The 12,311-nt window shown below is 41.7% G+C and overlaps 1 protein-coding gene across 4 annotated transcripts in view; it reads left to right on the top strand.

Moving 5' to 3' along the window:
- Positions 1-12,311, top strand: part of LOC124142085 (autism susceptibility gene 2 protein homolog) — a 251,314-nt gene that overhangs the window by 155,644 nt on the left and 83,359 nt on the right. For all 4 annotated transcript variants that reach the window (XM_046510351.2, XM_046510350.2, XM_048381334.1 and 1 more), the window contains one exon: positions 9,539-9,676. In XM_046510351.2, the coding sequence (XP_046366307.2) occupies positions 9,539-9,676 (138 nt within the window). The remainder of the gene's footprint in view (positions 1-9,538; positions 9,677-12,311) is intronic.

Genomic DNA, 12,311 nt, shown 5'->3' with positions numbered 1-12,311 from the left:
AAATTACATCTTTAGAAGATGATGGCTTCTGAGGAAATAAAAATGGCAGTGGAAATAACAAGGCCATTTTCCCAGCTCTGGTTCATCACAGTGTGTGTGAGAGTGAGTGCTGGGGGAGGCAGGGAGATGGATGGGGGTAGTTTGTGGAGCACATCACTTTGCACAGTTTGTTTTGGTGCTTTGATTTGCAGGGATTGGAACCTTGTGTGAATGATACTGGACACTTATTGTTTGGTTTTATAGAATGACTTGAAACAAGTCCTGCAGATATTAGGAGGGGGATGGGTGTATGGATGAGTCGGTGGGTGGGTGTATGGATGAGTTGGTGGGTGGGTGTATGGATGAGATGGTGGGTGGGTGTATGGATGAGTTGGTGGTTGGGTGGGTGTATGGATGAGTTGGTAGGTGGGTGGGTGTATGGATGAGTTGGTAGGTGGGTGGGTGTACGGATGAGTTGGTGGGTGGGTGTATGGATGAGTTGGTGGTTGGGTGGGTGTATGGATGAGTTGGTAGGTGGGTGTATGGATGAGTCGGTGGGTGGGTGTATGGATGAGTTGGTGGGTGGGTGGGTGTATGGATGAGTTGGTGGGTGGGTGGGTGTATGGATGAGTTGGTGGGTGGGTGTATGGATGAGTTGGTAGGTGGGTGTATGGATGAGTTTGTGGGTGGGTGTATGGATGAGTTGGTGGTTGGGTGGGTGTATGGATGAGTTGGTGGTTGGGTGTATGGATGAGTTGGTGGGTGGGTGTATGGATGAGTTGGTGGTTGGGTGGGTGTATGGATGAGTTGGTGGATGGGTATATGGATGAGTTGGTGGGTGGGTGTATGGATGAGTTGGTGGTTGGGTGTATGGATGAGTGGGTGGGTGGGTGTATGGATGAGTTGGTGGTTGGGTGGGTGTATGGATGAGTTGGTGGGTGGGTGTATGGATGAGTTGGTGAGTGGGTGGGTGTATGGATGAGTGGGTGGGTATATGGATGAGTTGGTGGGTGGGTGTATGGATGAGTTGGTGGGTGGGTGTACGGATGAGTTGGTTGGTGGGTGTATGGATGAGTTGGTGGATGGGTAAAAGATGGATGTGGGTTGGTGGATGGATGGGTGGAAGAATTTAAAAGAAATTGAATCAAAATGGAATCTTAAGATATTTTCTGAGACTAAATGTTCATCAGCAACAGCAGTGAATCAAGAGTTATATAACGTTACAAACCCAAGTATGTCTTCGACATTCATTTAGAAAACTAATGCTTTGATACGGAAACTGCAAGCTGACATACTTTCATGTAGGAAGAAATTCATGCACATACTGCTTTTCACTGCAGATTTATGTCAGTGCAATGCTTGATAATGATGTCATGCAGTATAGATATCCATGTCATGCAGTATAGATATCCATGTCATGCAGTATAGATATCCATGTGATCTCTGTCTCGCTTCATACATGCTGCTTGCACAAGTCAGATGAAGTGATGCTCATCTCAAGCAGTGAACAGATTGTAAACATGTTTGTTTTATCAGGGATATTTTGCACTCAGATTAATTAAAACTTTATGTTTAAATCAAGATGATTTAGTTTTATGATTTTGTGTAAGTTTATGTCAAGTTTTGGCTATTAAAACTTTGCCTTTATGAGACATGACATTATGATTTTCATATGGCAGTAATTCTGCTGGTAAACACTTTTTATGGGGCCTGGTAGCTTAGTTCGATTTCCACATGGGTAATTTGTGTGAAGTCCATGTCTGGTGTCCCCAGCATGGATATTGCTAGAATATTGCTGAAAGTGGCATGAAACCATGCTCCCTCACTCCCTCACCTAGGTCTGTCTATGTTCATGTTCAGCTTGGGGCAGTTGGGTAGCCTAATGGTTAAAGCCTTCGCTCGTCACGCCGAAAACCCGGGTTCGATTCCCAACATGGGTACAATGTGTGAAACCCATTTCTGGTATCCCCTGCCGTGATATTGCTGGAACATTGCTAAAAGCAGCGTAAAACCATATTCACTCCCTCACTCATGTCCAGGATACTCTTCATAATAATTCATGTGATTCCTAGGCTTGAACATGTGGTTCCTGTCTGGCGAGGTGGTTCACTTCACTTGGTGTCTGAAATATTTACTGATGTCACATCATTGCATATGCTCAAAAGCCTAAACGCTTTTTTTAAAGATGGGGATTTCAATATTGGATTGAAGACAGTAAGCCATTGACACTCTGACATTTGAGTCTATTTCTTGCCAGACTAGAAATGACAGTTATGAACTACATGCAATCTTCAATCTTGATTAGTTTCATGATTCAAACAGCCTTACTGTTTGCATTACTTAGGACTTGAATGTAAATTATTTGTGTCTAGCCTCAGTGCATATAGCGGGGCTTGTAAAATCCACTTGCCCCCTCGTATTGTCGAGGGGCTGTCGGGTAGCCTAGTGGTTAAAGCGTTCGCTCATCACGCCGAAGACCCGGGTTCGATTCCCGACATGGGTACAATGTGTGAAGCCCATATCTGATGTCCCCTGACGTGATATTGCTGGAATATTGCTAAAAGCGGCGTAAAACCATACTCACTCACTCACTCGTATTGTCGAGTGGCAGCATGTGCAGGGCGGGAAAGAAGTAAAGAAATACACAACCTACCGTGCGAATATATTTATTTCAATCGTATCAATTCATCTCTAATCGTTTTTCAATAAAAAATGTGCAGGATAATTTTGAACCTAAAATATGTTTTCATTTCTCGTACATTTGTAGTAATAATAACGAACTACATGTCGCTTATGTCATAAATAGACGGCATACTTGGCAACTGTCTGTTGAAGAAATAAACAAAACGTGTGTTTTGGCAGCAGGTCTCGAAACTATTTTTTTAAGGGAGCAGTTATATTTATTATTTTTGTTGTAAGTGACTCACTACTGATTCTCAAATGTAAAAGAGAAAGTGAATGAACTTGTTAGGATAATGGCTGTTTTTAATCAAGAATGGGGAGGTTGATGAGAAAAGAAGAAGAAGATTTGATTACCAAATAGGCCAAAAACAATGAATGAGTATGACTGTAAAAAACGAAATGTTCATGGCTGAGTGACTTTCAATGGGCGGAGCTGAATGCAGATGGCAGTGACTGTGAATTATTTTGTACTGTCTGTTGTATATATTCTGAACTCAAGGTTAATTACGGAAACTGGTAATAATAACTGAGAACATGAAACTGTTTAATTGCAGGAGGAGAAGAAAATAATATCTACTTTCCCGGGCAGGACAAATTGGGTTTAAGAATTTTTACGAGCCCTGGTATAAGACACAATGATATACTCAAGGCAAATTGTTGAAACATACATTTGGAATGCTCAGTTAAATGAAAACAAATGGGCAAAGGAAGTCATGCAGACTGTTCTATAATTATTCTTTCGCAGGTGACGTTAATAGGATTCGTTAAAGAAACTGTTAGCATCCATTGGTCAGTTCACTATCTGTCCTTTGTTGTTTGACCTTCCTGTGTGCAGATTCGATTGAAGTTAGCTCACCAGAAACAAAGGCACAGTTCGGCCATCTCAGTGATATGCCGATTTCTGAATTGCCCTCAAGACATAATCCCGGGTTAATTGTCTTCGTTTATCAATTGTCCCCACTAAATCCAAAATAACATTTGAGAACAAATTGTCAATCGTTGGTACTTTCTACAAGACAGGTTCGGATTATGCCCGATCGTGAAAAAGGCCGTTGGCAAGAGCCTCTTTCTGGCAAATATGGCCCAGGTTGTTAATCCTGATTGGGACTGTGTCAGTGGGGGCGCGCTAATCACACGCCTATAACAAAGCTTGATGTGGCCAACTTGCGCTGGCAATTGACTCATTCCAGCCGTGGGACATAACTCCCTTGCTTCGGTTATTGACGACAATTATAAGATTGGGAGCTCCTTGTCTACAGTAGGTGTTAAAGAGTAATTTGTGGCCAGCATATACGCTTATTATCTAGCCAGACCAGCTGAGGCTTCCCTTATTTGGAGACCACAAGTGTCATCATTTCTGACGGGAAGGTTCAAGTGTCTTTCCTTGCTAGTTTTGCCACTGTTCCTTGTGCCTTCATTTGAGACTTTTTTCAAAAAATTCTTTTTAGGTGTTTTAACTTCTTGATAATACTAATTGGCCAAAAATACCACACCTGTGTTTATTATAGAGGCCGCTGAAGTATTATTGTTTGTGTTCATCTCATGTTATTTTTTTTAGAAAAAAATTATTTAAATTTTTCTTGGTAACATTAATTTCAATTAATTAGTTGAAAATTACACTATATAAATGTGATAAACCAAACATCATCTAGTTTGTGTTTAATTATTAATATATATTTTTTAATATATATTTTTATTTTTTCATTTTTTTTGGTGTGTTTGTTTATTGAATGCATTCAGTTGTCATCCACATGAAAGGTGAACTATATGATTTCCCTTGTGTCGAATGATGTTTTTCATTGTATCACTGACTCTCCTAACCCTCGTACACACGGGGCATGCAGTTATGGGGATTGCTGTGAATTTATGGCAATTTTATAGCCCAATCTTGTTTTGATAAAGTCTGTGATTTAACATGTGCAATTTATATGCAGATTACAGGCAGGCTTCAGGGACTGAGTTTGTAAAGAAGTCCGAAAACGATTTTATTGAGGTCGTTTCTTTGAATGCGAGTGTTTTGCTCTGCTGTTTTAAAACCACACGTTTTAAACATATGAGATTTCGCACACTTTTATTGCCCAATTCAAGCTTTATAGAATGATCAAAGCAATTGAGCCCTATCTCGTTGGTTTCTGTGCTAATGTGAATATTCATGCTCTCTCGGACTTAATAGCCTGTGAACGCCATTTTGCATTTAGCAACGTGGTTAGGTAAGGCTTGCTCGGTGGCTCTCCCCAAAGCTGTTAAGTGGACGGATTCGGAGATTATAGGACTTTTTTAAGTGTTAATATTTCTCTGCAAAGTGGGACTAGCAGTTTATGGAAGGATGTTTGATGCGTTGACATGGAACGACTCGCTTTGTCTTGTCCGTGTGGATTTGCCCGTCCGTTGTGTTGCAGCATCCCATGGTAAAGTTTCGATTGTTGATGTATATTTATTCGCTTGTATATTGCACCCTACTGGATGATAAAATTCTCTAATTCTTGTCACTGAACTTTTTCATCGAGAAGTTGTGTAAATGTTTGAAAGTATTTGCTTGAAGAATTGTAATTTTGTATGGTTTTTTTATTTGAAATTACATCCAAGCTTTATCGCTCCTGGATGTATCAAGTGCTGCAGTGCAAAGTCCCCTCATGTTTTATGTCTGGTTTGGAGTTCTCTCCCTTGAGCAAAAAGAATGATTCAAAATGGTTGCTCAGTTCAAGTCATCACAGCTGCATATTTCATCATTGAAGAATTCAGTTCTACGGCCTGAAAACATATTACTCAAACACTGCCATTTGTTTTATTTGTAAACCACGTGCAGTCTGTTTTAAATATGTCTTCAATCTGCATCTCCCTGTTGGTCATGTCCTGGCTTTTGTAATGAATATTTGATGCAGTTTTGATCAGTGGGATCCCCTCGCCTAGCCTAGGGTTACAGAATGATTAATGGATTTCACAGCTATGAAAATGCATATGAAATGCCAGCACCCTCTGCATTAACCTCCATGTGCAATATTGCATTATGGGTATAGATTACAAATCCTAGGGGTGCTATTCAGCTGATAAGCAACAGATTGGTCCAGCGCTTCAGTGCCCTAGAGATGCATACTATTGCTAGGAAGCAATTTTATTACTATTATCAGAATAATCACATTCCGTTGGGAACCGAATGACTTCCAAAAACACCAGTTTTCAGGAATTGAAGTGATAATGGGCGATAACAAGCGAGCAATGAATTGTTGGGGTCTGTATTTGTGCATACTAATCTAATAGCATCTTCCCTGCAGTGCTTCCAACAGATCAAGACTCTGCGCTCGATTAATGGCCTCACGTTTTGTTGTGCCTCGATCATCCGACACCGCGTAACGCCTGTCGATAACCGTTCCTCTGCTTCTTGGATCGCCTTTAAGTAGGTCTTGTTAAAAAATGCTGATTTTTGTTAGGGCTAAGGTGATGTTTGTATCTATTGTGTTATTGTGGTTTCTGTTTTATTGTCGTGATATCTGTTGGATGTTTTTGTGGTCTTACAGCTTCAGGGATGCAATTAACAAAAGTAAAGATTGTTGTTTATTGTTGTAAACACGACATTAATACTTTGCCTATCAGATTCAGACATCTGTGTCCCTATAGTATTGATGATGTAATGTTTTTTGCTGGAAAAAAAAGCTAAAAAAAAGGCGCTTGCATACAGAGGGTTGTCTTTCATTAAATTGAGTTCATCTCTGATGCAGACACAGTTCCACCCACTCCACACAGACCTGACACACTTCCACCCACTCCACACAAACCTGACACACTTCCACCCACTCCACACAGACTCCACCCACTCCACACAGACTCCACCCACTCCACACAGACTCCACCCACTCCACACAGACTCCACCCATTCCACACAGACTCCACCCACTCCACACAGACTCCACCCACTCCACACAGACTCCACCCACTCCACACAGACTCCACCCATTCCACACAGACTCCAACCACTCCACACAGACTCCGCCCACTCCACACAGACTCTGCCCACTCCACACAGACCCGACACACTTCCCCACCCACTCCACACAGACTCCACCCACTCCACACAGACTCCACCCACTCCACACAGACTCTGCCCACTCCACACAGACCCGACACACTTCCACCCACTCCACACAGACTCCACCCACTCCACACAGACCTGACACACTCATCCCACTCCACACAAACCTGACAGACTCCACCCACTCCACACAAACCTTACAGACTCCACCCACTCCACACAAACCTTACAGACTCCACCCACTCCACCCACTCCACACAGACCTGACACACTCATCCCACTCCACACAAACCTTACAGACTCCGCCCACTCCACACAGACTCCACCCACTCCACACAGACTCCATCCACTCCACACAGACTCCACCCACTCCACACAAACCTGACACCGACTCGACATGCTCCATAAAGACCCAATAAGTTTGACACAGTCAAAACACAGACCAAATGGACCAAAGACCCCAACCCACATTTCTACCACCAGTTCTGACTGATGTTGGTGTTATGCAAAGGCTGCTGTAAAAGATAGTTGACTCGAACTTTAAACCAGTCTCACACATCGCTCAATCAGCTTATGCCTTTGTTCTTCATTCACATTTATATGAAATATGTCCCAAGATCAATGAATGAGATTGTTTGAATAAAGGCTTGTCATGCATTAGCCAAATACTAAAACTGCAGGCTTTTATTTTACAAATATTACTGCACTGGTGTGACAGAAGACTGTTTGTTGCCCTGTTAGTTATTAATTGCCCTGTCTGACCTGCAGGTCGGTTGCACCACACAAAAGAAGCAATTTGCCATCAAATTAATGGATGTGTATGAATATTCATGTCATGTGGCTGTGAGCATGGGGCCTGTGCTGTAATTAGGGGGCCTAATTTGAGGAGGATTTCTGTGATTTGTTGGTTTGGAAGCAGTGTCCATTTGGCTTGGATTCCTTGGAGATTTCTAACCTAACAAAATGGCTGTGTCAAACTAAAAAACAACCTTAAACCATGAATGAAATTTGAGAAAAGTAGCGTCTGCGATATTCACAACAGTATCCTTTGGCAGGGATTCTGAGTAAGAATGGAGGTCCCCAGCAACATGTTCTGGTCGTAAGAGGCGGCTGGCTATATGGATCAGGTGGTCATTGCTCAAAATATTGATCACTGGATTGTCTGGTCCAGATTAGATAATTTAAAGGCTACTGCTAAACGACGAACAAGTAACAACATGCATAACCCTGTCCTACCATCAACACACCATGCATGAAGGTCTGTGTCAGTTGATGCTTCTCAATATGCAGGACCCCATTTTTCAAAGCAATCTTAACGTTTGCTTAATCTTGACAAAGTGGTGTTGCGATTACATAGCACTAAGATCCCTCTATGGAATGGGTTCGAGTTATCTCTGATGAAATCCTTAGATAGAAACATTCTCAAAGTGGTCAATACTTTTTGCAATATTTCCATTTGCATCCTATGGTCTTCGATAATAATCCTAACATTGGCAAACACCAGAAATTGATGTGAAATACCATAATCATTGGTTGATTTTGTATCGCCTGAACTAGATGGCATTGAATAATTCCAGTGTATGCTCTCACTGTCAAAAAAAAAGGGGCGGTCGGGTAGCCTAGTGGTTAAAGCGTTCGTTCTTCATGCCGAAGACCCAGGTTCGATTCCCGACATGGGTACAATGTGTGAAGCCCATTTCTGGTGTCCCCCACCGTGATATTGCTCGAATATTGCTAAAAGGGGCGTAAAACCACATTCACTCACTCACTCTCACTGTCAACCACCAGTTTGTCCGAGGAATGCTAGTGACACTGATGATCTAGGTTGGGTAGCCTAGTGGTTAATGTGTTTGTTTATCACATTGGAAGGCCTCAGTTTTGTTTCTGGTGCCCCCAACCCACCCTGACATAGCTGGAATACCTATTACTCAAAGTGGCGTAAAAACATATTCGCTCGCAATACCATTCAGTGTAACATGTTTGTGTTGACTTTCTGGATTAAGTAATGATGCATCATTCGGTGTAGATCTACGGATTGTGGAAACAGGTTTCAGGAGGGGTGCTACTTCTTCCTTGTTGTTACTGGGTTTTTTAATTCCTGGTTTGATGGGTCTCGGTGCAGATCTTGGGATAAGGATGCTCAAGCAGTCGCTCTATTTCTGACTCATTAGATGCTTTTTTATCAGGTATGCAGTATAAAACAGATATGCAGATGGGTTGGAATGTTGGCTTAAATAGTTACATCATGAAAGCAGTTGCTCTGTGAACAATCAGAGAGGTTTGGTTCAAGTGTTTGCCATCAGGCTGACAATCTGTGTTTGTATTTTTCCCCACATTTTTTTCAACTTTTTTGAAGACCATTGTTGCCGCTTGGAGTGAATTGATGAAGTACTACGAGATAGCGTTCACCATAATCTGATCAAAAGATCGTCACCGTTTGGGATTCAGCGGGTGGGCATGCACATCTCCAGTGGTTGTTTCAAGACATGATTAAATTGTGGATTGGGTGTCTACGATGTGTAACTGTGTCATACTCATCCTATAAAACACTAGGTCACCTGGTCCTGACTTCAGTATGGACTAGCAGCATTGATATTGCTGGAATATTGCTGAAATATTGCTGACTTCTGCATAAAACAAAATTCACTCACTCAGACGGTGTCCTGCTGAAGCTATTGGCTATATTTGTTGAACTGTGCAAGGCTGTACAGATGTAGTGGTGAGATTGCTCTGTGGAGCAGGAGCAGACGTAGCCGAGATGTCATTGATGTGCGTTGTTTGGAAGCAGATTCCACCGTGCCAGTTGGGGTAAAACTGTCCTCACATTGCCATTTCTTTTATCTTTTACAGAACTGTAGTACTGCCCCATCCCCCACAAGTGATCAGCCTTCACCGACTGTGGACCACACCCGAAGTCCTGCCCCAGAAGACGAAGAACCGCAGACGAATGGACCGCCCAGGAGTATATCAAGGGACAGATTGAGTGACGTGAGTTTCTGTACTAGCACAGTCAAACCTCAATTTACCTTTATGGTGTTTATAAACATCGGTGTTTCACTTTTAATTGCAAGCCTAGCAATGACGAAAGGATGGTTACAACATTATCACTCATTCACTCATTGCCCAAGCACCAGGACTACCAAAGAAAAAGAATGGCTACAATACTCACTCACGAAAGGAACGAATGAACGAACGAATGAATGGTTACAATGAAATTTGATCAGCAAACCATGCTTGCCGTAAAAGGCAACTATGCTTGTCGTAAGAGGCGACTAACGGGATCGGCTGGTCAGGCTCGCTGACTTGGTGGATGCATGTCATCGCATCCCAATTGTGTAGATCGATGCTCATGATGTCAATAACTGGATTGTCTGGTCCAGACCGCTATCAGGCTGCTTGAATACTGCTGAGTACAGCGTTAAACAACAAATAAACGAATACAATATAAATGTGATGTGCCCAAAAAGAATATCTGTTGCATTTGCACACCTAAGGACCAAATAGCCTATATACACTGAGTTCACACATGTTGCTAATATCTGCATCTGTTACATGACAAAAGCTTGGAAAAAGTGTCCCTTTGCGTTTTTCAAGGTTCATGGTCATTGTTTTTGTGAGTGCTTGGTTGTCTGGCGGTGGACATATCAAGTAGTTTTGTGTGCGAACTCCATATCTTTCAACTGTGTAGTGTTTTGATGTGCATATTTGATGAATGGCATATATATACTGAAGACAGAGAGTTGGGGATTATGACTATGGCTGGGGTATTGTTTTGTAGTGAAGAAAGAGCACACAATTTCATAAAAGTACCCCCAAAATAGTCTCACTCACTCACCCACTCACTCACTCACTCACTCACTCACTCACTCACTCACTCACTCACTCACTCACTCACTCACTCACTCACTCACTCACTCACTCACTCACTCACTCACTCACTCACTCACTCACCCACCCACCCACTCACTCACTCACTCACTCACTCACTCACATGTTCTAGTTTTCCTGATCCAGGCACAGCTCACTTGGCAGGCTGACATGATTGTCATATAACATTCAGAATGTCAAAAAGGGTGGAAGTTCCTTTTCTGAACAATGGGTCATCTCTTGATAGACACTTCATGTAGCTTGGTGTGGGAACTCATTCAACTCAATGCATCGTTTAACTAGCTTGTCTTTTAATGTGAAAATTCAACGACCAACATATATATCTCTATCTTTTTGATAGCATCAAATCCTGTTTCATTGGTGCGTTTTCCCCGTTTCACACACTCATTTTCTCGCAGATGTTGACCTGATGTGATATAATGTACTGTGTCCCATAAGAGAATTATTATATGGACTCGCTTATTGATCTTGCCGATACAGATATTTAAAAACAGATTGAATCAAAAGCTGTGCTGGCAGATAATAAAATTGTGTGAAAATATTTTTGCATGTGAATTTGTGCGCAATGTGTTCATTGATTGTTGCATTAATGAATAACATATTCTTGCAACATGTGGGGAAAGAAGTCAGCTTGGATTCAAACTGGCACACAATGGAAGCCACCTTTATTTCTTGCACTTTGAAAAGAAACAATTCTTCTTACAATAAATTCCTAGACTGTGTGTTGCCATTGCTAATAGCTAGATTACTCCACAATATTGATATATACTAAAACTAACAGTTGCTTGGTAGATAGCTTTAAGCAGACCATGAAGGGTGTTTTTGTTAAATGTCGATGAAATATGATGGCTTTGTTGCTAAAAGGGAAAAAATGCCTTTTGAACATATGTGAGTGCATTTTGATAGAAATGAGTATGCTTGGCCGTTCGCAATTCAGATAAATTTATATTTTTTGCTTTGACAAAAATAGTTGTCGAGAATATGGCTTTTGTCAGATTCATTTTTGATGTTGATTGTGCATTAGTAATATATGATTTCGCTGTGATAGGCAACAGTATAATGGCCTTCCAAGGTATAAAGAAGTGTTTGAATAAACAATAGCAAAATATAGCGCTGAAGTGTACTCTGCCGAAGATTTGTACGAGGTTGCAGCAGAGAGGGTATTTATAGAAGGGCAAGCTGTTATCCTTAGGGGTCGTTGGGTCACATCTATCAACTCTCCCTATCCTTTTATTTCTCAGCTTGCTGGCTTTGTTACTGTGCATAATGGACCACAATTACTGTCTGTGAAAAGTGTAATCTCCACACAATATGTTATTTTGCGAGAGAGCTGACAATTAATTAGGGCCATGCAGAATTTTATGCCCGTCTGACTTATCGATCGGGAAAATATCACCAACAAATTATGACCGACAGCAATGTTTATTTCCTCACAATATGGAGGAAACAGTGTGATATTGATTGCTGGACATGATATGCTTTGACCAGGGGGAACCAAATCACAATGATAGAATTAGAGGCTTGCGACATCACACAGCGTCCATGGGAAGCACCCAACCCATGCCGCGATGTTTCCATTCTACGAGAATGTGTTGAGAGGTATTAATAGCAAGGGGCATTAATGTAATTATTTTGGCTGTAACGGGGCGAAATCGGCCAGAAAGATACAGTTCCGCGCAGGACATTTCTCTGTTGAAAGCATAGAGGTGGGATACTCATCAATTACCCAGAATGC

This window comes from Haliotis rufescens, unplaced genomic scaffold, assembly GCF_023055435.1.
Source record: "Haliotis rufescens isolate VD_foot unplaced genomic scaffold, xgHalRufe1.0.p SCAF_38, whole genome shotgun sequence".
NCBI classification, from domain to species: Eukaryota; Metazoa; Mollusca; class Gastropoda; order Lepetellida; family Haliotidae; genus Haliotis; species Haliotis rufescens.
Note: the sequence above shows the minus strand (reverse complement) of the source record. Positions and strands in the feature narration are given on the sequence as shown.